The sequence below is a fragment of the Anastrepha ludens genome, chromosome 3 (assembly GCF_028408465.1).
Source record: "Anastrepha ludens isolate Willacy chromosome 3, idAnaLude1.1, whole genome shotgun sequence".
NCBI classification, from domain to species: Eukaryota; Metazoa; Arthropoda; class Insecta; order Diptera; family Tephritidae; genus Anastrepha; species Anastrepha ludens.
The window spans coordinates 46,591,867-46,619,296 of NC_071499.1; the positions used below are offsets into that span (position 1 = coordinate 46,591,867).

At 38.4% G+C, this 27,430-nt stretch overlaps 1 protein-coding gene across 1 annotated transcript in view; it reads left to right on the top strand.

Annotated features, from left to right (window-relative positions):
- Window positions 1-19,332, top strand: part of LOC128857484 (cholecystokinin receptor type A-like) — a 65,195-nt gene extending 45,863 nt beyond the window's left edge. Inside the window, exons 4-5 of the mRNA XM_054093238.1 lie at window positions 10,854-11,241; window positions 18,113-19,332. Of these exons, the coding sequence (XP_053949213.1) occupies window positions 10,854-11,241; window positions 18,113-18,512 (788 nt within the window). The 3' untranslated portion in view covers window positions 18,513-19,332. The remainder of the gene's footprint in view (window positions 1-10,853; window positions 11,242-18,112) is intronic.
- The last annotated feature ends 8,098 nt before the right edge of the window (window positions 19,333-27,430 follow it).

Consider the following 27,430-nt stretch of genomic DNA (forward strand, 5'->3'; position numbering starts at 1 on the left):
AATTCCACAAATTGTGGACTTGGCAGTGTTATATTTTTTGGATAGAGCTGTGATACTAACGCCATTCCTGGCCTCGTTAATTATTTCAGCCTTTTTTGATAAACTCAAAACATTTAGTTTTCGTCCCATTATAAAACGCAAATAAATAAAATAAATTTGATCTTAACCGTGCAAAATCCCGTGTATCACTGACAAATATCAATCAATTTAAAAGAAAAGTTCCTTTGAATGAAACAAAAGACGCACATAACGACAAAAATTTGAATACTGGCCGTTACAGCACATGCAAAACGACAGTTTCTCACATGTTTTTCCATGAAAAAAGAAAATAATTGTTCGAGTAGCTACATTTTGTTCGAGTTTTAAAGTAGTCAATGGAGAAATAAAAAAGTTCAAGTTTCCGAATGTTCGAGTTTTCGCGAGTGCACTGTATAATTTTATCAAATACCTTTTCTGCATACAGTCCCTGGTGGCCAATGCGGAAAGATCCTCACATTTTGTTATACTTCATACATTCAATCCTTCAAAAAACATATATAGGAGTAGCTTGAATTTGCCAGTAGAGTTGCAGCTGCTTACCCAGAAGTGCCGCCACCAAACATAATTACGCCACTACAAAGTAAAAAACAAATTTAGCTGCTCATTATTTATAAAGAGAACTTACTCATCGATATCCTTCACATCCTGAACGCTTTAGTGCAGGCCATTCTGGAGGATAGAGGGGAAAATAACAAGATAACATCAAAAACGAACAGGTCTTACTTTACCTATGTGAATTAATGATGTTTTGTTTTGCTTTTTTGTTTGGTTTTGTTTGTGGTCCATGCTCTCAAAATGGTGAAATTTCGTTAACTTGCATTTGAAAATCAGCCACCTCAGCGACAGTGATGCCCGTAGCGAAAATTTGTGTTTGCGATATAACGCAATAGAGGCACATAACAGAAAATTTGAGTTTCGTTTTCACATGTTTTAACCACTTTTGCTTTTAGTCTTTAACCTCAAAGAGGTTTTATCGTCATGAGTTGCTTGCTAAAACATTTGTGTATACATCGAAGTAAGAACAAATGCAATTTGGCTTTAATGCTCGCTTGCAAGTGAGGAATGCCATCAGTATGATGACAAGGAGAAAATCCTTTTGTTGGCAATGTTCCCATTGGCTCCTTTTGGAAATTGTATGGTCGAAGAGACACAACAGTTGTTAGGAATACTTGCATCTGGTAGCGTATTTCCAAAAGAGACTACGGCATTGGGCATAAAGAAAACTGTTTTGCATAGTTTCACTATCAAAGTGCCGATGCAAGAGTCAAGCGAGTGGAAATGGTGAAATATAAACAGGGCTACCGGAAAAGTTGGCTTAGGTGCTTAAATAAGTTATTAGGATGATTGTCTTTTATGTTTAATTTGCGCACAATAATGAAAACACAGTAAAAAATAATGGAAATGACTTTATTGTTTAGCAAAATATTCTCCTTCGAAGCCAATACATTTCTGTAATCGCTTGAACAAATTTTCAAAACACTTTTGCCACTTAAAAATGGATGCATTCAAAACGAGCTCACAAAGGCTTTTAAAGGATTCAACAGCTTCTTCAGGCATTCAAAAAGGTTGACCACGCATTTTATTTTTGATGTGACGTGCGTGAACAAGATGGCAAATCAGGGCCGTAAGACGTATTACAAATCAATTCGAAATTTTGAGTGATCAAAAATTCTCTCGTGTGTGTCGATACGTGAGCGTTTGCATTGGCTTGGTAAAGGATGATACGGCTTCGGCTAGAATTGATTGTTGTACGTTTTTCTAGTGCCACATATGATCAGATTTTTAGAAAAACAGGCGACCGTTTGTTTTGAGGTCCCTCTTCCACGAACCACTTTTTTGGATTAAGCTCGTCTTGGAACCCTCAAACCATGTTACCATATCGTAGATGTGTCTTAAACCACATCAATTGAATTTGTTCAACATTTTTTTACACCAGCCGTCACGAGTCCGTTTTTGGGCAATTGTCAATTTAAGCTGTATCCAAGTATAACAAACCTTAGTCATGACCCAATTCTTATCGCATATTGATCCTATGCTGGTCTTACTAATGCAAAGGGATGTTTCTATCTCGCAATGGGTCACAAGACGACTTTGTTTTATGAATTGACGCACAGTCGATGACATCGATTGTTTCTGGCACAACAACCGTTTTTGGACGGCCACGGCAGAATTTTTCCATACAGACTTTTTCGAGTTTAACTTTAATTCTCACACCGTGCAATAGGTAACTATTCCGTTGGGGAATAAGTTCGTAGCGTTTTTAACGAAGATTTTTATTTAAACAAACAACAATAATTATATGAATAAGTAGGTTGGTAGGTGGTTGTTGCAAAGACACACTTAGACCTTTTGTAGGTCCATTGTGATACCACTGGAACTTATCCTTACCCTCTGAGTTCCTTTTCAAACCATCCGGTAGCATTAATAATCGAGCAGAGCTTCGTTAGTTTCAGATGCGCTATGTCCGCTACATCAGTTAAAAATGTCGTATCAAGAGTGCGGAGCCTCCGTCTGTTTCCTCTTCTTCTGTGTTAAGACTGCTTCTACAGAAATCGAAGTACGGTAGTCCTAACCTTCTAGAGTGGCTGCCTATTAAACAATAACCAGCTTATACTCTTATCATATTTCTTGTAGCTTCTCTGTTAAATCTTAACAAGCTTTTTGATTGCCCGCTGTTCAATCAATAAGTTACTCAATTATATATTCGCGTTTGCTGTTCCTCTTCCCACCTCTCGACCAATTTGTTGATGCCGTTCCGCAAAAAATCGCCTGGTCTGATGTCAAATAAGTTGTTGAGTCAGTTTTTAAGGACCTCTTTGTTACTGAAGGTAACGCCTTTCATATGGTTTGTCAGGGAGCTGAAAAGATGGTAATCGGGTGGTGGAAGGACCGGAGAATACGGCGGATGCTGAAGGGCGTCCTTTTCGTGTTGGAGTGCTGCTTTGTCGAGTTGTGCAACATGGGGTCTTGCGTTGTCGTGAAGGAGTATGGTTTGACCATGTCGATCAGGTCTTTTCTGTCAAATAGCTTCTTTCATGATATTCTTTGGATGAAGATCCGGCTTAACTCTCGGCTTTGGCGTATCTCCTGGAGCCAACCACTCCATTCTTTGCTTCGTAGTGATGTATAGCCACCATTTCTCATCTCCCCTGACGATTCGGGGCAAAAAGCGCGGTTTGCGACATCGTGTTGTTCGATGGCGGGCGAGATGCTTCGTTTTTTTTTTTTTGTTGAGCTCCTGAGACACCCAGGCTACACATTTTTCAGTAAATCCCATTGAATGAAGAGGATTGAGAATCGTTTTATGATCGCAATTCATTTTTTCCTCCAATTCACTACTGGTTTGGCGACCGTTCGCCTTCAAAAGTGATTTACGACGTTCTTCATCGAATTCGGAAGTCCTTCCGCTGCGGGACGTGTCATCCACATCATGGTCACCATTTTTGAACTTTGCAAATTATTTCCGTGCTGTAGACTCGCCTATGATACCTACTCCATACACGTCACAAATGTCCCGATCTGCTTCGGCAACTTTTTGGCCTCGAGGAAAAGCAAAGAAGAGCAGGTGTCGGAAATGTTGATTTTTACGTCCTGGGTGTTCCATTTCTAAGCCTCGAAACTAATAAAAAATGAAATAACTTAAAAGTACAAGTAACATAGTTCTTAAGAGCAGGTAGATGTTCTATTGAATGAATACTTACCAGTTGCCAAACAGCAAACAAATCGTTGCAAAAAAAGAGAAAATATAAAAGCGCTATGAACTTATTCTCCAACCCAATATTTTAATAAAATTAAAGTTTTTTCCAAATATCGTGAGTCATTTGGAATTTCAAAAAGCTAACGCCAAAATAAACTAATTAACCAGTCACCCCAAAATCCCCGAGTACCGAGTTACAAGTGGCGGAACTGCTCAAAAGCTAATGGTAGCAAATTGTTAATCTGAGCAGCTGGTTTCGGCAAATTTAAATAGTTATTGGACGGTGGTTTCGCTTGAATATATAGATTTTGAAAAAGTTTCAAATTGAAATTCCCAAAAGTTTTGCTGCCCAAACGCAGCTACTAACTTTTTTGACTTTCACTCACTTTCATTCACGAATGAAGGTTCGAGAATAAACGCTGAAGTTTTGCCTGAATGCGCACATTTTCTACACATACACAAGCATACTTTAGCACACAAAGGCATAGGTTTATAAGTTTGTGGCATTATTACTAACTACTAGGGGTGTTGATGCCCAAAATTGCCAGGCACTGTTGACTGATGCGGAGGTGGCGTAGGTGATCAGTAGCTTAATTACATTTAACTAGCTTTAATTAAGCGCGAAATTGCCAATAAAGTTTAAGTCCAATTTAATATTCTACGTTCCACACCATCAGGCTTGCACTATTACAAAATATACTTGCGCAGCTAAAAGTGTGGAAAAGCGAATATAAAACCAAATTGCAGAAAACTTTTGATGCCATTAAACGGATATTTAAATATTCAGGCTTTTCAGTTCAACTAAAAAGATGTTACTTAAAAATGAATGCGCTTTAATTGACGCTCAGTTAAACTTCTCCGTTTGACGAACAGAAAAATAAAGTGCCATCGGCAAGCCATTTCAACGCAACGGCATCTGTCTAACTACACTGGGCTACTAAGGTGCGTTTCATAATCATAAGACACCGATAATTTTTCAAAGTATATTATTTTAATTTATAGATTTCAGAGGGAAATAAAAATTGTACACATCGATTAAAGTAACAACGCATAATTTTTATTTTGTTACAGAATTTAGAACTCTTTTTAATACATAAAGAAAATGTTTAGCAAAAACGTATTACCAGGCATTTCAAAATGATAAGGCACTGTTTAATCCAAGTGATTGTTTAACAAAAGTATACTTTTTCCATTTTTTTTCTATAGTCTAAAATATTTTAGTATTCTGTGAAAGCGCCATTTGCGTTACATCTAGAGAAGACCCTTATGGGCTCGTTGGTGTTGTCAAATTGGCGATTGTTGGCGTAAACTCTTCTAATTAATATACCCCACAAGTTTTCTATTGGGTTTAGATCCGGAGAATTCGCCGGTCAGTCCATAGTTTCTATGGAACAATCGGTCAAATACTGCCTTGTTTCTCTGCTTACGTGGACTCGGGATACTATTTTTCAAAACGTTTTTGTAATCCCCACTATTCATTCGCGATGATGTAAACTGTATATCAAGAGTTGCTTTCGATTTAAGTGCACCCCAAACCATACAGAACCAAACAGAACCTCCACCGAAGTTCTTCTTCTTAATTGGCGCGATAACCGCTTACGCGATTTTGGCCGAGTTTAACAAAGAGCGCTAGTCGTTTCTTTCTCGTGCTAACCCGCGCCAATTGGACACATCAAGTGAAGCCAAGTCCTTCTCCAACTGATCTTTCCAACGCAGAGGAGACCTTCCTCTTCCTCTGCTACCACCAGCTGGTACCGCATCGAATACTCTCAAAGCCGGAGCGTTTGTATCCATTTGGACGACATGACCCAGCCAACGTAGCCGCTGGATCTTTACAGCTTCTCTCATACAGCTCATCGTTCCAACGTCTGCGATATTCGCCATTGCCAACGTGCAAAGGTCCAAAAATCTTGCGCAGAATCTTTCGCTCAAACACTCCAATCGCTCTCGCACTCGCTTCATCGGATGTCGTCATCGTCCAAGCTTCTGCGCCATACGTTAAGACACTTGTAGAGTGTTAGTTTTGTTCGTCGAGAGAGGACTTTACTGCTCAGTTGCCTACATAGTCCAAAGTAGCATTTGTTGGCAGATTCTACGTCGGATTTTATGACTGTCATTGTTATCGGGGTTAATACTGGTTCCTAAATACACCAAGTATTTTACAACCTCGAAATTATAACTGTCTACAGTGACGTGGGTGCCGATACGCGAGTGCGCCGACTGTTTGTTAGAAGACAGGAGGTACTTCGTTTTGTCTTCGTTCACCACCAAACCCATTCGCTTTGCCTCTTTATCCAGTTTGGAGAAGGCAGAACCTCCACCGAAGTTGCGCTTGGAAAATAAGAGGTGGCTCTTGCGCAAATCTCTCCAATAATTTAGAAAACCATCGGCCCATCAAGGTTCCACTTTTCTTCATCCGAAAATTTAATATTTAAAAAAAACAATATAAAATTGGGCAACATTAAAAATATTCCAAATGTCTTACTGCGTCCCAGTTGGTGTCTATGTGGTTTTCTGCAAACTGAAGACGCGTCAGCTTGTGCTGTGGCAAAAGATGGGTTTGATAATTTGAAATGATTGCACCTCTGTAATGTGCGGCAAACTGTGGTTTTTGAAATCTTATTTTGTAGAACAGCGGCCAAGTTGGCGCAAGACTTAGTCGAGTTAGCCGCTTTTCCTATGATTGCTCGCTGTTCTCGACTTGATAGTGATAATTTTCTTCCAACGGGCTGCAAAATGTTGTAATTCTCAAAAAAGGATTACTCCGGAAGGTAAAAGCGTGCTTATGGTAGTTCAAAAATTGTATACCAAAGGTGTCTTATGATTACGAAATGCACCTTACGAGTATTGTGTGCGTAGGGCAGAGTGGGCTAGAGGTAAAGTTCCAATGTGAATGTATCATAATTGTTGTAAATTCCATCAGACAGACAGATAATTAATTTATTGGCCTTCTTGCTTTAGCGCAGCGTGAATTTAGCCGTTATTTTCGTGCTAGGCCTTTTCCATGCGTGTGAACAATTATTTGCTTGGCTGCGCATGTTGAGCAAATTGGATTCACTAGGAATATTACAAAATGGGGATGACTACGTACTGCTGGTTCGGCAGAGAATGCCACTGCTGCATCTGGAGACGCTCGACAGAGTTCGCACAAAATGATGAAAGAAAAGTGTTGACAATCTGCCAACAACAGGCGTTAGTTGCGTCGAATTTTGGTGAACGAGCTGCAGTTATTCACTTACAAAGTTTAAATCGTTTAACAAGCTGCGTTAAAGCCAAGCTACGTTAAATTTTGTTCAACACACTGCAGGAATTGTTTACGAGTATTATAACGGGTGATCAGATTGAAGGCACCTTTTCCAATTAGGTTTTTCATAGTTCACGCGTGACTGCTGACAAACTAGATAAATAATTTTTTTTCAGTTTTCATTGACATTTCATCATGGAAAGTGGTACGTCTCAATAACGTTTACCAATCGTAGAACTACAGGGTGAACCTATTCAAAACACCATAACTTTTTTGTGTGAAATTAACTTTTATTGATTTCAAAGACAAAATTGAGTTGCATGCTGCACGAATGTGATCTTGAGGTATTTTGGCCCATTCTCGTATAATCGCTTTTTTCAACGCATCCATACTGGCATATTTTTTAGTCCTCACCTTGCTCTCCAAAATGGACCTGATGGAATAGTCCATCGGATTTGCGTCTGGCGAATTCGAAAGCCATTGTGTGGACGAAATGAAGTGTGGAACATGATTTTTTAACCATTCTTGGTTCCACGAGCTTTATGAGACGATGCCGAGTCCTGTTGGAACGTCCATGGTCTACGACCGAAATATTTGGGTTCCACGGTGTCCACGGCTCGAAAGCAGCTTCTAAAACATTTTCCCGATAATGAGTCGCATTCACTTTGACACCAGGCTCGATAAAAACGATTGGAGAGCGCCCACCAGCGGCCATTGATGGGAAATTGCTTCGAGTGGCCATACGTAGGCTCGAATTCTCGTCTGAATGTTCGGTCAAGTAAACACGATCGTTTTGAGTGTTTATGAACTGCTCAATTGGGAAATTGTTTTCATCAGAAAACACAATGTTAGGAAATTCGCCACGCTCGTGCAAGCGCAACAACTCCTTTGCTCTTTCGCACCGAACTTCTTTTTTGCTGGGGTGAAAGATCGTGTGCTTTTTGGAACTTGTAAGCCTTGACTTTGAGCTCATTTTTCAATATGCATTGAATGCTGTCTTGCGATATTTTCAGTTCTTTGGCCATTTTTCTTCCACTTCGACGTGGATTCCGTTCACGTCGAGCCTTCACTTTCCGAACCATTTCAGGCGGTGTTGCGGTTTTTTTTGGTCCACCTCCATAGCGTTTTGCAATGCTACCAGTATCATTGTAACGTTTTATAGTGCGATACACAAACATTTTATTCACTTTGAGGTGACTGAGCTCACGAACAATGGATGGTTGTGATTTTCCTGCCAAATATAACGCAATCACACTATTACGTTTGAATTCCATCACAGAGAAAAAAATTCAACAAAACTGAGACGCAATTGCTTTTGATGGCTTATAAACAATATATTGAACTGTCATTAGAACAATTTTGACGTTGATGTCATGAGCTGTTTTACAGCTACAAGCGGTGTGAAGTTGGTAACACTTCATTATGTTCACCCCGTATATTACGAAAACCGACGCTCTGTGTAAAGTGTTCATCGCGCCATTTTTGGCTTCATGGCTATGTCAGTAAGAAAAATTACCGTATTTGAGCTGAAGAGCAACCCAAAGCCATTCAAGAACAGGCATTGTATCCATTGAAAACCACTGTTTGGTGCGGTCTATCAGCCAGAGGAATCATCGACACATGTTTCTTCAAAGACGAGGCTGGTCCCGTTCTAACAGTGAATGGTGAACTCTATCGCGCCTTGATAAAGTACTTTTTGATGCCGGATTCCGGAAATTGAAGTCCGTGATCTCCACAACGTTTGGTTCCAACAAAACGGAGGTACTTGGCATACAACCTGTGAAACAATGGACTTACTGCCTTGTTGTTTCGGTGAGCAATTTATCTCGGAGCAGTGGATTGGCGGATTGGCCGCCAAGATCGTGTGTTTGGGCTTTCATTTGTAGAGGTATTCGAAGTCTAAAACTTTGTGGATAACAAAGCTTCGATTGAGGTATTGGGAGCCAAAATTACTAAAGTTAATCAGGAGATAACGACCGCAGTCCTCCTGCGAGTCACGAGTCATTCAAAATTGGTGTTTAAAGCTGGCCGTATTAACATTTGAAAGGGGTAATCTTTAAAAAATAAATATCATGAATGGTTCTACAAAAAAATAATAATCAATTTGAATTTTCGTTGTTTTATTACAATTTAAAATCCGATACCTCTAAATTGATCATCCTTTATATATTATATAAGGTGGCGCAAATATAATCATCTAATTTTGTTTTTGAATAACTTTTTACTATTGTAAATAAAAAAAATTGCGTGTTGGAAATCTTTATCTTGACCTTCGAGTGATGGAGCGCGCTTGTCTGTTTGTATACTGCAGCTGTCTACATAGTTCACAAGTGTCAAATATGATTGACGTACGATGCCATTTTCAAAAATTATAAATCCACCGATAGGGTGATTAATTTTGCGTCACCTGGCACATTTGAACGGAGTGGGATCGGGTATTTACTGCTCAAAACTAGGGATAAGGCAGCCTCTCAAGCTGCCAGACCACATCAGTATTTTCCAAGCGGAAGTTTTTGCTGTGGGTAAAGCCGCAGAGCTAGCCTACACTAGAATAAGAAGGAACTCAACAATTAATATATACGTGGATAGTCAAGCAGCACTGAAAGCAATAAGCTCATATTGTATTAAGTCCAAAAATGTTCGACGGAAACAGTAGGCTGCATATATCCTGGGTACCTGGTCACATAGGCATTAAGGGGAACGAAATAGTAGATGAGATAGCAAAATGTGCTGTTAGACTACCTTTTGAACAAGAGAACGACATACCAAAACCGCTAAACACAATATACAATGAAATGGACGACCACATGAAAAGGCGAGTGGAAGCTAGGTGGACTAATCTGACCACATGCAAAACAAGAAAAGTAATGTGTAGAAATAACAACAAAAAACTGACTCAATTCGTACTTACGCTCTCGCGAAAAGACTGCAGAACTATCATAGGTATACTAACAGGTGAAAAAAGCGACAAAATGGCTGTTTGAGGGTCTGGAGGACTTCTCAAAAGCAGAGCTCCCAGCTCTACATAGATTCGCCAAAAGCGCTGACATCCTACATGATGTCTACTGTAGGTATTCATAGAGGTCGGTCTGCATCTGGTATCGCTAGGGCCCAAAAGGTATATGCGTGACTTATTGCCAACCAGGATAACCTAACCTAACCTGCACATTTGAAATAGATTTCTAGCCTTTAAAAAAAAATCTATTTTCACACGAACAAATGCAAAAGTGTATTGATGATCAAGAAGAATGTTTTTTGAAAACAATAAACTCATTTGCAATTTCTAATATTCTTGTTTTCCATTGTGAGGCCAGAAATACAAATAACAGCCCCCGGACGAGCTTTGCTCTTTTCGACAGAATGCCTTGGCTTTCTAAATTTTTCTAGAGAAAGAGCAGCAGCTTTTTAAACGCGTGGTACGCGGACCCAACGCTTACTTTATTCTATTTGCTCGTCCTTGTACGGATAGGCTATTATTTTTCACACTCCTATTGTTCACTTTTTTATTATTTTTTTAATTTTCGCGAAAGCCGGGCATATTTGTAATTTAGCTGATAATTTTTCTCGTTCATTTGCTTTCAAAAGCAATTCTGCAGTTTTGTAGATTTTTCAATGGTGGTTTTATTATGAACCATTTCTGTGCTGTTATTCCGCAATATTCTTTCATTTTTATTCTTCATCATCAAAATCATATTGGAAATGTTTGTATCGGAAATGCGCAGAGAAAATGAAGAATCGTAATGCCATAAATGAGTGTCCAACTGCAAGCGTACGAGCAAACGTGACAATGAGAAAACTCATCTGCCATTTTTCATTTTAGTATTTATATAAAATATATATTTATTGCCATTACTTTTCCTTTTTCAATTGAAGACGACGTCGTTCCAACGCCAGCAATGACGGCAACGGCGATAACTCAGAAACGTAAACTACTCACGGCGACAGATGGGCGGCGTCATTTATATTGCATGGGGGCCGGTTCGATAAAATCACTGAATCACAATAATAATGACCGCAGTGGGGGGCTGGGGGGCAGTAGCAGCAGCGTGTCACCATCCTCTTCGATGACTGTGATTAATGTGCCGCAGCAGCAGCGATTTAAGTTGTACCAGCAGCGACATCAAAGCCAACAGCAGCTAAATCAACATCAGCAGCAACAACAACAGCAACATCAACTGCAGATATACTTGGAACAGGATATGGAACGAAGTAAATCAACATCGACGCCAAGCCTGCGGTTACACGATACCGCACTGAGAAGGTAAGCAAATGGCCAAATAGTCTTTGAGTGTTGTGTCCGTACTTGTTTATGTGGAAAATAGCTTAGTGGTCCATTGTAGAACTACAGCTATGACAAACAGTTGAAACGAAATGCAGGCAACGCACTATCTTTAAGTAAAGAACATTTGCTAGAAGAAATTATAAAGTGCAGATAAATAATTTTGCGGCGGTGAATGCTAGGGTCAAATTTGTTTATGCAACAGTAGGCACTGAAATCGATGAACGTACCGATTAATTTGGCGATATTAAAAAACTCGAGAAACTTTTTTTATAATGCATACTGGAATTCATTCAGTAAAACTATCTTAAGTTCTTTGTCATTAAGAATTTCTTAACGTCTACAAAAGGGAGATCTTTTTGCAACACGAAAAGCAGGCTGCTAACGATGGACCAGCACCGAAACCTGCGAAATAGCGAAGGAAACTTGGCCAGAGTACAAAAAGTTGAGTACTAACGAGCTGTTACCAAAGCCAAGAACAGCCATCTTTAGAATTATGTCAACAATAACCGGCCATTGACCTATTGGAGACGATGCTAGGAAGATGGGGTGGTCGTACAACGATAGATGTATGATGTAGATGATGGCAGGGTTGCCCATATTCGACGTACCCGACGGATTTCGATGACTCTTTGGGCCCATTCCAATCGACGAGTCTTGTCCGCAGGCAACAATCTTTGCGTCAATTGAATCTTATACGGGAATAAATGCAAATCAATGCGGATAATTCGTTGTGAAGTGGTCCGAGCAATGCCCAACTGCTGAGAACGGTGATTTTGGGATGTCCTTGGCGACGTCTCAACACTGGCCCGTACAAGAACAATATTCTCATCCGATCGGCTTGGTCGGTTTTGATTTGGCCTCTTTGGATTAGAAAGAGCATCACCGGTAGAAAACCTTTCGTACAAACGTTTAATGGTGTTCTTAGAAGGCGCACTTTTCAAATTATTTAAGTTTTTATGCGCACGTTGAGTTTTCACAATTGACTTCTTTTGTTGAATGAAAATTTCAACAATTTGGGAGCGCTTGCGAGGCGTGTACTGTTCCAGGGTAAAAATCTGCTTGGACTGACGCTTCCAACGCGGTATGTCATTAAGCGATCTGACGTCTCTGTCAAAAGATACAGAGTTGCCAGATGGGTCCGTCGAATATTGGCAACCCTGTAGAAGCTGCAATCGAGAGGATTCTATTGAGACAGTCTTCCACTAGCTGTGTGAGTGCCCAAATCTGGATGCTCTACGACATAGAATGCTGGGGAAGAAATTCTCAATGAACAACTTGGTAGAAATTGCAGGAAAGAAAATAGATGACATGGGCAGATTTATAGCCATATCAAGATGGTTTGACTAAATAAGAACAGTGGTTCTGCTAGTGATGTATCAAAAATGGCACGTTTTGTGCTAGTTGAGTCTGGGCCGTGTCACCCAGACAACATCTAAGCCCACCAACCAAGAATTTTTATACATATAGAAGCAATGGCAGTTGAAGCCTCGCATCGAAAAGCGATTTTACATGCCAGAAATGCTTCTGAAACGCCTAAAAAGAGTCATATCCACATGGTGCCGAAAAATGTTTCCAATATGACAACAATTTGGTTATTTCTTTGTAGGCTTCGCTTGTCATAAAAACGAAGTTGAAGAATTCTTTGTCGTAAGTCCAAACGGCTCGTTAAGTCGCACAGGGTGTGAACTTTATTGATAAAAATAGTAGGTAGGTAATCATGCACAAAGATTCCTATATCCCTCCTCTATAATCGCATTACCAATTTTTTACCGGCAAGTCAGTACAGTCAGAACCATGATTCAATACAAAAAGGTTTGCTCGACAAACAAATTTCTCATTTCCTCTTGACAAATCGACTCGTCGAGCAAGACTAACTGCGCAACTAACTCTAGAAATTTTGAGTAAAGGTGAAAGCAAAACAAAATTTGTAGGAAAAACATTTCGTTTTCGAAAAGGTGTGCTTAATGAGCGCTAGGTACACAATCCAGAGGTGTGGCGCTAACATCATACCATTAACCGACTCTCAGCGATTTTGCAGGAATCAGTTGATTGGCTGACGTAAACGGGTTTCATTAAAGCGGTTTCTTTACGAAAAAACTGAGATTGTGGTGGTGATGTACGAAAAAATCGACACAATCTACGCTTATGTTACTTCATTACCATCTGAACAACAACTGGATCCAGGATCAGTGAGTGGGGATCGCTTAAATCAGGACATCATAGGGCATGCTTTAGGCAATGTTTCGCTCTTGTTTGATGTGGCGGTGCATTGTCATCAAGAAAAACACACAGCATTGCCTTGCGGCCGAAGCGATTTGGCTTGACAGTTGTTTTTGGCTTGTGGACGGGCGGACCATATGATCGTTTACGCTCGGGATTGGATAAATACACCCATTTTTCATCAACTGCAACGATTCGATGCAAAAAATACTTCCTTTTGAACCAGGAGAGCAGCATTTCACAAGTGGTTTCACGATGTCCGCAAATCGTAGTTTGAAGGCACGAAATTCGACATTTTTAAGAGCGGCAAAAATGCATTGTTGTATGAAACGTAGCAAACAATGAACTGAATATTGTTGACAGATGACAGCCGAAAAAAACAGGACATTTGGGAAGGTTTAAAAATACTCCTAGCGACATCTATGGACTAATAGCTGAAAGTCTCACTTCATAGGTATATACATAATTCAACTCCAAATATATAGGTAACACTGGAACCACAATCGACCGTAGTGGTCTAAGTGAGATCTTTTTACAGATCAGCCAGCCATTTGAAATGGTGTTTTTTAGTGGTTCTTTAAAGCGTGTAAAACGGAAACGAAAAAAATGTTTGATTTTTGTATTGTGAATATTTTTTTGTTGATCCATTGTTAGGAAATACAAATTTGTTTCGACCTTACGAGGCTCGTCAAAAAATGGTCTTTGAAAAAGCGGTATATCGCTGGCGACACGGATTCCGGGACTCACAGGTGTCTGAAATCACTCTGAATGAAGTCAAAAAGGTTCTTGTTCAGTATGAATTTCGTTATGGTGTGAACTACGATCTTACAAAAAGAAAAAAGAAAATTTGATGAAGTGGCGGACGTTCAAAAATGGAAAACGGGTTTTTGAGCCTTTTTTTGACTTCAAAGGTTCGAAAAATATACTACAATTTTTTTCGGATGGTCGTAATTCACACGATAACGACATCAATTCTTCGCCATTTAAATTTTATTTCATCCAAAATCAGTTCAGTAGAACTGGCTATAGCTGTGTCCATTGTTCATGTGAAGACTATTTTTTGAAGGCTGACAACTTTTTGAACTAACCTTATTTTTTAACAATAGATCGAAAAATAAAATACTTAAAGCAAAAATAAGAAATTTTTTGCGTATCCGTTTTACACACTTTTAAGGAAACACCCACCAGAAACAGGCACCATTTCAAATGAGGCGAGGGCCTTTATGGTAGTAGTCCGGTGTAACGACCGAAATTTCGACGTTTTTTCATAAATCTTTTTTAAAAAGAAAATAAAATGCGATCGTTTTAAAGTTTTTACATGTTTTTATTGGTATTTTGAAGCATGTAAAAAAAATTTTTTTAAGTTAGTTTTATATTAATTTGTTTAAAATTTTTGACGTCAAAGTGGAGTCCTTAAAAAAAGATGAGTTGGTTCGGGGAAACACACAGCCTTCCAAAGTCATCTGAAATAAAAATTCAAAGAGATTATTATACTGTAGACTTTATTTTAAGTCCCGAACCTAAAATATACATAAAAATAAAAAACAAAGAACAAAATGGCGGACTTGTGAAAAAAGTTCTCAAAATCTAATTTTTCTTCTTCATAAATAGACATTCACATATTGCAACCACCAAAAGAGCCAATAAAGTTTAAAAAAAATAACATAGTCTCAGTTATTAATCAACTTAAACCTAAAAAAGCACCAGATTACGACAAAATCACCCCAAAAATGCTAAAAGAGCTTCCCAATATTGCCGTTCTTCATATCAGGCACATATTTAACGCCATCTCTCGTACTGCCTACTACCCAAAAGCTTGGAAATTATCTCAAATCATTATGATTGGTAAACCTGGGAAAGACTTAAGCCAAGCATCCTCATATCGGCCAATTAGTCTATTGTCCATACTTTCAAAGCTATTTGAAAAGTTGCTCTTGTAGAAAATAATGCCCTTTATTCAAGATAACAATATTATTCCTCAACACCAATTTGGATTTAGAGCAAAACATAGTACAACTGAGCAAGTTCATCGCATTGTGTCATTTATACGAAAGTCCTTTGAGAAAAAACAGTACTGCACTGCACTGTTCTTAGACATAGCACAAGCATTCGATAAGGTATGGCACCGCGGCCTAATTCACAAAATTTCTCGTTTACTGCCTACGAATGTACACCTCTTGCTGCAAAACTATATCACCAATAGAGAATTTGTTGTAAAGCAAAAAGATGTTTTCTCTCGGCATTGTAGAATAGACGCTGGAGTTCCACAAGGCAGCGTTCTGGGCCCTATTTTATATGTATTATACACATCTGATATGCCAACGACGAGCCAAACAATGACAACAACATTTGCCGATGATACTGCAATACTTTGCACTCACACAGACCCAAAAGTAGCAACGTCTATATTACAAAGGCATATACTTGAAACAGAAGTATGGCTTAAAAACTGGAGAATAAAGGTTAATGAAACAAATGCGTGCATATTACTTTTACTCTAAGAAAAGAAACTTGCCCTGCAGTTACAATAAATGGTCAGAAAATACCACAGCAAAACGAAATAAAATATCTTGGAATTCACTTAGACTCACTTGGCGGAATCATATTGAAAAGAAAGTGTCGAATATCGAGCTTAAAATGAAAAGCCTATATTGGATGCTTAATTCGAAATCAGCATTACCTCTAGAGTACAAAGTGCTACTATATAAAGCCATGCTAAAACCAATATGGACATATGGTATAGAAATGTGGGGAACGGCTACGCCCTCAAATATCGAAAAACTTCAGAGAGTGCAATCTAAAGCCTTGCGGATAATCACGGGAGCTCCATGGTATATAAAGAACGCTAACATTCACAGAGATATTTGCATACCTCGTGTAGCCGATGAAATAGTACGGTTGAGCAAAAAATACCTACAAAAGCTAGAAGACCTTCCCAATAAACTAGTGCGAAATCTACTTTTAAATGAAGGTCACACACCATTGAAAAAAAGAGACATCTTCAGGTCTGCACTATCCTAATGATCTCATCTCACACGAGAGTCCGTCCACAACTTCCTCCAACCACATCTATCACATTCGAAAAAAAAAAAACAAAAAACAACATCATTTTCACAATCGACATGAGGGACAACGGAAGCTCTAAGGGAGACTGGAAACTAGGCGTTTCCGGCTCCCAGCTACGAAGAATCGGAGACTGGAAACCCGTCCTTTCCAGCTCCCAACTATGAAGAATTGGAGATTCACAACCGATTTAAACATATATGTAAATATATGTTCATTTGAGCAAATAATTCGTTTCTTAGCACTGGCAAGGAAACATATTACTCTAGCATATAAGATTTGTAAACTTATTGTTAGTTTCTTATACAAGAAAGATTCAATAAATATAGAAAAATGGAAAAAAAAATAAATTGTTTGAATTAAATAGTTTATTATTACAAAATTAAATGTTTTAAAGGTCCGGGATCTAGATATGTGTATCTAGAATAACGGGTTTATTTTTAGCCAAATTGGTTGAATAGTTTCGAGTCAGTGATTCCCCGAAATTTCGAAAACATGATTTTGAGAAAAACGCGTTTAAAGTTTCAACAAGAGCTGCTGCTGGCGTGTCACACGCTTTCATACACACTACGGCGCGCTCTCTTATTTTAGCTATAACTTTAAAAATAATTAAAATTTCTGTCCGAAATTTTTATGGTATATTTTTAAGATGTTTTTCTTCCGAAAAATGTAAAAAGAAAAAAAATCGATTTTTTGAACCCGTCACACCGGGCTACTACCTTATGCAGCAGCAGCAATATTCTGAATAGAACGTCCAGTTCTTGGTATGCCAGTCCTTTTTCTAATATCGACAAATCCTGTTTCTTGAAGTTGTTTGACCAACCTTTGAACTTTTGAACCTTTGACTCATTCCGACGATTATTTTCTCCAAAAAAATCACGAATTTTGCGTTATGTTGTCCTTAAAGACGGACAATTTTCAAATTAAGCTTAAATGATTTTAACGTCTCTGTTCTAGCGCGTAGAATTGTGCATCTGCCTACTTGACAAATACCAAAGTTGACATAAAAAAATTAACCGTATAAGGATCATTCACTACTGTTATCTAGGTGTCACTTTAGAGAGACCCTTTATTTTTAGCAGCGCGTTTCATCTGCCACCCTGCATAAAAAAGAGCAGCTTTCGCTTGTCGGCAGGCAATGGCAAACTGCCTAGTGTAGAAAACTCTGCTTATGAAAACCAGCTGCCATTCGGTGGCGCTGTAATTTTAAATATAAATTCACCGCATCCGACATTTGTTGGGTACCCTTAAGCGGCATAACACAAGTTGACGCAGAAGCTTACATACATATATACCCACATATACGCAAATATCTACATATACACCAGAAGTCTACTATATTATTGCTATTACTTCCAATATTCACGTATTTTCTCTTACCACCCAAGCGTTAGGATATTGAACCGCTGCCATAAGATTATGGCACGTGTAGCGTTATTTGGCAGAAATTCGATTTAAATTTAATGTAACACATCAATAGCATTCAAATACAGATTTATTACAATGTTGGCACGCAATCATTTATTACACTAACGGTTGAATTTATTTTCTTGGCTTATTCGTGCAGGTCCAACAAGACGAAAAGTCTGGAGAGCAAGAAGCGCGTCATCAAAATGCTGTTTGTGCTCGTACTCGAATTCTTCATCTGCTGGACGCCATTATATGTGATTAATACGGTGGCGATGTTCATTGGTCCGGCCATCTATGAATATGTGGATTACACATCGATTTCCTTTTTTCAATTGCTCGCCTACTCCAGCAGCTGTTGCAATCCAATAACCTATTGCTTCATGAACGCCGGCTTTCGTCGCGCTTTCCTCGACACCTTCAAAGGCATTCAGCTGAGTGGTGGGTTTTTTCGGCGTAAAAACTCATCGAACCACTCGGTGGCGGGAAACTCAATTATAATGGCCAACAGCGGCACCATGATGACCACAAACACTGTCCTGGACAGTCCGCGGCTCTGAGGGCAAAAGCGACGCCAGTACGGCAGAATTCCAAAATGGCAGCGACAGATGTCTGATTCGGTGTAGATCACCATGTTTGGGCGCGCGGGTGCGAGTGGTTGGCTGGGAAGAGCAGTGCTCTTAGTACGTCGTTTTGATTACATTCACTAATTATATGTATTTATGTGTAAGAGCAGATGTTTTAATGAAATAATAAAAATATTGTTATGCAAGAAATAAAATTTGATGCATTTGGCGAGTGCGAGGCTATGTAAATAATTTGTGAATTTTCCAAAAATTCATAAATCCAATTAATAAAATTACATACAAACCAATTGAGGTGAATTATTGGCTAACAAATTGGCTCGTAAAATTAACCATACAAATACAAACAAAGTTGTGATCTATGTACATATATACACTGGTGGTCACGTAATTGAGTCACTTTATCTTTTTTCAATAACCGCGAATTTTTTTTTGTCAATTTTTTATTTCATACATTTTTGTGAAAATTTTACAATTTACAAGGTTTTTTAAGCAATACAAAAAGTAAGAATTGAAAGTGACACAATTAAGTGAGCGCAAGTGTATTTGTAAATGTGAGGCGTGTAGAAATTAACTAATTAGGTTTCATATTTGAGCCTAATAAATAATAAATGAAATCAAATTAAATAGTTTGATAGCCAAATTATAATCAAAGTTACAATATTCGCAGCGAAATATTCAAGTGTTTTACAGTTGTAAATATATTTCAAAATATGCACACAAACAAAACGGATGTACAAATTGTTTGGCGTACATCGCCAAATGGTCAATGTTGTTAAAAATAGATATATGTATGTAAGAGCGCCAATTGTGAAATTTCATTCAAATTCGCTTTTTAAAATTTTTAATTGAACCTTACGAATTTTATGCTATAAAATTAAATACTTTCTGAAATTTATCTAAAAAATTTGCATTTTTTATTGAAACCATTTACTACGGATAGCGTAAGGAACAGGTAAAAAATAATGAATTGCATGTGCCTACAGAACAGTTACGGAGGATACAATATTTGTTATTGCCGGAAAGATGCTAGTAGATAACCACCCGACAGCGCTATATCGCTTATACGGTGCACAAGGAACAAAACCGGCGGCAGCAGAAAAAGCTACGGAACGAGCACAGCCTATGACCAAGATGGAAAGCGTCTACCAAAGGTACAGACAGACTTATGCCAAACCTAGATAAGTGGGCGAATAGAAGACACGGCGACACTGATAATAACTACCTCACCCGAATAATCACCGCTCGCACTTGTTTTGTGGAATATCTATGTACATCGGTTTCAACTTACAGATAGCCTCTACTGCTCCGGTTGCAGTTGTCAAAATATTGTTTTATAAAATTAACAAAGTAATGTTTATTAGATTAAATGTTTAGTCAACTACATACAGAGACATTACAATCAAAATACAGCATTCTTAACTTCACGGCTGCTGTACACTGACTTCTTGCTCGTCAACCTTCGTGATGAATATTTAAAAATGAACCATGACGTGTCATGACAGATGCCATTATGGAATTGCCACATTAGTAAAATCATGTGACACAATAGAGAGTGCAGAGCACTGCATTCACTTTGGCGTTGCTCGCGAGGGTTTTAGAACACTCGCCGACAGAGATCGAACGCAGTAAGAGCGTTTGTATTGGAAGTTCTAGTGACAGTGAAGCTGCACTTAAAGCCCTTGCTAACCCACGCCGCTCTTCGAAGTTAGTCGGTGAATGTAAGACAAAACTGAACTGTGTTGCAAAACACAACAAAGTTAGTCTTTTTTGGGTGCATGGACATTGTGGTATTGCAGGGAAACGAGTTAGCTGATAAATTGGCTAATGAAGGCTCTGCAAGTATGCCACTAGGCACTGAACCCTTTCTAGGTGTCAATTTTGCATCGATTCAACTATGGATTGACGACTTCATGAGGTCTACCCATAGAGGGCGTTGGTCTGGGCTGAACTCGTGCAGAGTAACCAAGTGCTTTGTGAATCAACCAAACAGGAAAATAGCGACCTTTCTCCTAGAACTCAGCAGGAAGAACCTGAGAGTACTGGTAGGTATAATCACAAGGCGTAACGCGTGTGGCAAGCATATGGCTGCCATGGGGGCCCGATATGCCTATCCTGTCTTGAGAATGACGACACTGCCGAGCATTTTCTCTGTAGCTGCCCAACATTTTCCAGAATCAAACTTAGGATACGAGTATTAGGTTGCGATATACTGAGTATGGATAAAGTTCATACTCTTCCTCTTCCGGATCTCTTAAGATTCATTAGTGAATTCCAGAGATTTGTGGAAGAGTGACCTCAAAATAATTTATCCGTCTTACCACCCACTTTTTATCTTTCCTATCTCTATTCTTTCTACTGAAATCTACCCGGGTGTAGTACAATGGTCTCCTCACTGAGTACTTGGACTTGTCCAGCCCCACGCAATTCTAATCTAATCTGACCTAAGAGCGTTTACGCTCTCAGTCATGAGAAAGCTGCAACACTTTCGTTGGGACAGGAAAGCTCAACGGCGACAATAGCAGCAGCATACCACCGGAGGCGAACTGCTTGAGACAAACAAACAATCGAACAGACGCTTGAGATAAGCACTCACTACAGCAGCAGTCAAATGAAAAGACGATAGGTTGTAAAATTCACATTATCGCAAAATTTCCGCTATATCATTTACTACAAAAACCCTGAGAAAGGCATGGAAATTATCGAAGTCTATCGAGTCTCCATACGCCTACAGGAGAGAAATCTGTACGTTGTACCAAGAAAAAAGGTAAGAAACAACTAAGAGACCGTCGACAGCTTGTACAAGGAGACAGCTTGAAGAGATCTTGTACTATAGAGATCCTATGCTCCTCCAAGAAGAAATCAAGGGCGAAAAATTGTAATAACCACCACAAGCGCCAAGCCCAAATCCAATTGAAAATTTTTGAAATACAGTAGAAGCGTCTATTATATGTATATTCGGTAACTTAATTTACTTAATGCCAAAGCAATGTAAATCGGTTCTGAGTAATAATATAAGGTGGCGCAAAATTAGTCACCCTATCGGAAGATTTATAGTTTTTGTAAATGTCGTCGTACGTCCGTTCATATTGGATACTTGTGAGCTCCAGTTTACAAACAAACAAGCAATGAAGCGCGTAAAGTTTGAAACAAAGATTTACTGCACTTAAAATTATTATGTTTTTATTTAGTACAAAAGTTATGCAAAAACAAAAGTGAATGGTTAATTTTGCGCCACTTGATACAAACTGAACCAACTCGGCAACACTCAAAACTGAAGAAAATGTGGAGTAAAAAAATGCATAAAGTTATTGCAACAAAGTTATGCAGATCGAATGAACCTTCATACGATCCTCAAAGAAATAAAGCCCTCAATATCCTCTCGGGTGAAATATCACGCATTAATTCTCATTATGCAAAGTTAAATAAATAGCAACATATTTTGATTCGAATGACATTTTCAGTGAAGAGCAATTCTTCATCTTTTTTAGCATGACAATCCTGGGTGGACCCTGCTTCCCCAACTAGGTTAGGTTAGGTTAGTCTGGTTGGCATGAAGCCACGCATGGTATTTTGGTGCCTAGCGATACCAGATGGAGACCGACTTTTATGAACTCTGAAAGTAGACATCAGGTAGGACGTCAACGCTTTTGGCGAGCCTAAGCAGAGCCTGGAGATTCGCTTTTGAGACATCCTCCAGACCCTCCAACAGGGAGGCTCCCAGGCATTTTAATCGCGTTTTTAATAATGCCGGACAGACGCGCAGAAGGTGTTCTAAAGTTTCCTCAACATCCTCTCTGCATTTCTTGCATTTGTCCATGTTAAGAATCCCTATCTTGTGCGCAAGTGCAGCTAATAGATTATGACCTGTCAGCATACCTATGATAGTATTGTAGTCCTTTCCTCAACTATCCTCTCCTAAATTTCTCGAGCCCTACTAACCGCCAGCAGTGTTTTACGTTCATCTTTTTGAGATCGTCGATAACTGCATCTATCTATCTTTTCTTTGGTCTGCTCTTAGTTTGCTTCGCATACGGTTATTTATTGAAGGCTCGTTTTGGTATTCCTTCTACGCGCCGATGCCAGCGTATTCTTTGGGCTTTTATATATTTTACCCTTCTCTGGCTTTTTCGACTTTGGACGTCAGCTAACGACTTGCGCTTCCGAGTAGCTTCTTAAAATTTAATTTTCTATCGATTTATGGTTATCGCCTTTTAAAAGAGATCCTCGAATAGGAGGAGAAAAGGCCAGATCCGGGTGCCCAACTGAAGGTTTTAAAAAAGGTGTCCAACGGAGGGTTTATGGTGTTTTGCCCTTGGATGAGGTGAGGCTCAAAATTGTATCTAATACTATATGTGTCATAACTCTTCGTAGTCTAGATTTCACAACCGTATGTCATGCTTGGACGTAAGAGAGCATGGTACACACGTAGTTCTTGGTTTCTTTTCAGGAGTTTGAATTTCAATAGCTTTATACGCGCGAAGTATGTTCTTGTTCTTGTTGTTGTTGTAGCAGCATAAACATTCCCCATACATATATGGCGAATGCTGCTGAAGTCACAGTCCTTGGCCGGATATAAATCCGGGTCGTTCCGGTAACGTAGAACCGACTGTCGTTGGAACGAAGTATAGCATGTTCTATTTGCTGCTGGTGGCCCATCTTGTGTGAAAATTGTTGTGTCGTCTTTGACACTAAGCACAACTGTAAGATATTTAAATCATTCTACAGCTTCCAAAGGTGCGTTGTTGATAACGAGATCAGCTGTGTTCTTTTTGATTTGGTCTACAGCATATAAAGATATGGGTACCTCAGATTGGATGTAATTTTTCCAATAGGGGTTATTTTACAGATTATGCGTGACTACTGTCAAACTAATATAAGTACATCATTTTTTTGAGTATTCATTGACATTTCATCATGGAAAGACTCACACCTCGACAATGTAGGTTGAAAAGTGTTCATCGCGCACTCAGGTCAACTTATGGTGTACAGCGATGAGGTTCATTTTTGACTTAACGGCTACGGAAATAAGCTAAATTTCCGCATTTGGGGTGAATAGCAACCCAAAGTCATTCAAGAACAGCCATTACATCCACAGAAAACAACCGTTTGGTGAGGCCTGGGGGCTGGAAGAATCATTGGCCCATATTTCTTCAAAGACGAGGCTGGCGTCAATGTAACAGTGAACAGTGAACGTTATCGCGCGATGATAAACGACTTTTTGATGCCGGATGCCGGATTCCGGAAATTGAAACCCGTGATCTCCACAACATTTGGTTCCAACAAGACGAAGCTAAATACTTGGCATACAGCCAGTGAAACAATGGTTTTACTACCTCGTTGTTTCGGGGAGCAATTTATCTCTCGTCTCGCACCAGTGGATTGGCCATCAAAATCGTCTGATATCACACTTTGTGACTTTCATTTGTGGGGGCATGTGAAGTCTAAATGCTTTGAGGATATAGCAGCTTCGGTTGAGGCATTGAAAGTGAACATTACTGAAGTTATTCACGAAATAGCGCCCGAAGTCCTCCAGCGAGTCATTCAAAATTGGTGTTTAGGGATGGCCGAAGTACGGCGCAGTTGCGGCCAACATTTGAAAGGGATTATCTTAAAAAAAAGGTTGTATGTAAAGTCGGTTTACTGACGATAGTTTAACGTGGCAACGTCATAAGAAAATACTGATGGAATGGTTGCAATTTTCAAAACAAAATTTTAATTTTATTTGTTTGATAGATATTTTGTATGGATATAGAGGAGGAGGTAAATGGAATTGCAATGGAATAGGTCAAACTACATTTACACAAACGTGAAAAATTACGAAACATTTATCAAATTCATGAAAGATATCTTCAATTTCGATTGTGCATCAGACGTTAATAAGTCAACAACACTTAGAGGCATCATCATCGATTTGACTTTCTCAAGACACATTACACTTGAAACACTCCCTTTCATTTCCTATTTTTCCTATCATCGTTTATTCTCAACAGAGAATTGGTTCATTACCATGCACACAGGAAGAAGGCATATGCAAATACAAAAATGTGAATTTATATACAAATGCGCATATACATACATATATATGCTCACTCAAGTAGGACAGATGTCGAACGTTGCCGAACACGGCGGCCGATTGTGCTCTTTGTCGTTCGTTCCGCGCTCTCGCTTGCAGTTCAAGCACATTAGCTTACATTTGCTTGCGTACGGAATGGATTCGTATATTTGATATGTCCATATGATTTGTATGCATCTTTACATATAGATTTGTTCGTTTTGAAAATTGCGCGAAATTGTATATGTATATGCATGTTTATATACATATATTAGTATACAACATATCTTATAAGGTATATGGTAAATATTACCATACATTTTTTCCTTCATATATAATAAAAAAATTAAGATTAATAACATTAAAACAACAGGTATTATTAACAAACTTGGTTTTATTTTAAATTCTTCAAGTGAATCAAATTAATAATAATCAATAAGAAGGCATATGCAAATACAAATACGTGAATTTATATATGTACATATGCGCATATACATACATATATACGCTCACTTGAGTAGGAGAGAGCAAGATGTCGAACGTTGCCGTTCGTTTGCTTTGTTCGTTCCGCGCTTTCGCTTGCAGTTCATTCAAGGTAACGGCAATGAGCAAGGTAACGACAAATGAGCAAGGTAACGGCAATGAGCAAGGTAACGACATATGAGCAAGGTAACACTAATGGGCAAGGTAACGACATATGAGCAAGGTAACACTAATGAGCAAGGTAACGACACATTTTTTCGTGCGTACAGCCTGTTAAATCGAATTATAAGACGATATCACGTCAAAAAAATGCCATGAATGGTTCTACACAAAAATAATAAAGAGTGCCCAATAAAAATGAATTTTCTTTGATTTATTTCAATTTTAAATCCAATACCACTAAAGTGATCACCCCTTAGTTATAATATGAGGTGTAGTTTTCAGTAGATAAAAAAGTATAAACAAAATTCTATGGAATCAATATTACTAAGTGATTGCCCACCACAATCGCATTTTCATATAATTTTCAAATCAAAGCGAGTCAGTGCCAACGAAGGCTATAACAATGAACACTCATATCTCTAGTTTGCCCTTATAACAACGTGCGGAGCAATTCTCTACACACTCGTATGTAGGTATGTGCATACATATCTCACGTCTCATGACAATGCCATAACTACACTGACCGCCTCATATCACAATAGACTCATCATTGTCGAACAAATGTCTTTTGTAAAGGAGCAATAGGGGCCATTGGCAGTTGAATCATTTGAAGAAGATAAATGACTTGCTTGGCATGAACAAAGCAAAACACTTGTCATTGTTAACTTTAGGTGTATTTTGTGGTGTGGGTGGATTTTTTGATGGATTACTACATTCACACTAACCGAAAATGTATTTGTACTTACATTTCATATTAATTAGTTCAATTAAAACAGATACTAAGATACGCGAGTGAAGTAAGTTTGTTCTATAAAGGATACACAACTTATACAGGCATTTGTGAGGGCACTTGGTGGTCTAAGGACGAAAAGTTCACCTATTTTCACAATTTTTTTTGCCATTAAAAATTAAAAAAAAAAAATGATAATTCAATTTTTAGTGTTTATTACTACGTCTATTGAGCATACAAAATTTTTTTATTTTTTTTAATTCTTACTGCAATATTTATTATTATAAAAATGCCACTAAAGATGACCCTCTAGCAAAATCGGACCCGGACGGTGTAGGTAATTTCGAGACTTCTACTCAGCTGAAACACAAAAGGCAAATAGATTCTTAATCAGAAAGAGTGCAGTTATGCTCGGAACTAGAAGAAATCGGATAAATTAAAAATTGACAAAATGATGCGCTTTTCAAAAAAAGTTCACAAAATCGGGTGTTTTTTAACACACTTTTATTAGGACGGGTTGTATGTATGTATGTAACGGAATCTTTGAGCTTAATTTTCACTGACTTCTAAAAATCTGATCGACTTGAAATTTTGCACACCTATCAAGGACCGATGACAATGCAATAATTTGATAAAAGTTTTCCATTATCCTTATTAGGATTGCCAGGATTAATATTTTCTTTTTTTTACTGTGGGCAAAAAGTAAGGTGAATTTGGTTGTAAAATGAAAAAATCTTTATTTATTCTTGTAAATCAGTTTCTCAGGCTCCCTCCACGAAATAAGTTCTTAATCCCGATTACTTCTTTATCACGGCCGATAACTGCATAGCTTTAGACTCACAGTCGATAAGAGAGGAATTAAATATAACAATGCTTTTAACTCTAATTTGAATTACTCTATTTGTATCTTAATTTTTGTTATAATTCTGTTCTGAGGTAGTTGACTATGACTGATCCTTCGATTTGCTATTACTTCATTATAGGTCCCTTTGTCATTAAAATTTATTTTCTACTTTTTAGTTCGATTAGCAATAAAAGCGTGTTTTTTAGTTTTTTTAAACTATTTTTTATTTACTAGTTTTTTAGTGTAAAAAATAGGAAATTATTTAAATAAAATTATGATTCTTGTTCCGACGATAGCCATACATGTTGTGAACCACATATTCAAATTCAAGTGATTCGGTTGAATATTTTCTTCCATCCTCGACGTGCCGAAAAAAGTCGTTTCGAGATAAATGAGTTTAAAGTTTGACCCATGAAGAGCGCGCGGACTGCTCTTAACTTATCTAATGGGCTTTAGAAGGGAATTGTCGCATGAAAATTTCACATTATATTATCAAGATACTATACTTTTGAAATATCGAGAAAAAAATTAGATTTTTTGAAATTCCTAGACCACCTGGTCCCCTTAAATCTATATATATAAAAATTAAGCCGAAAAAAAGTGTGCATTTGTCTCCGGTA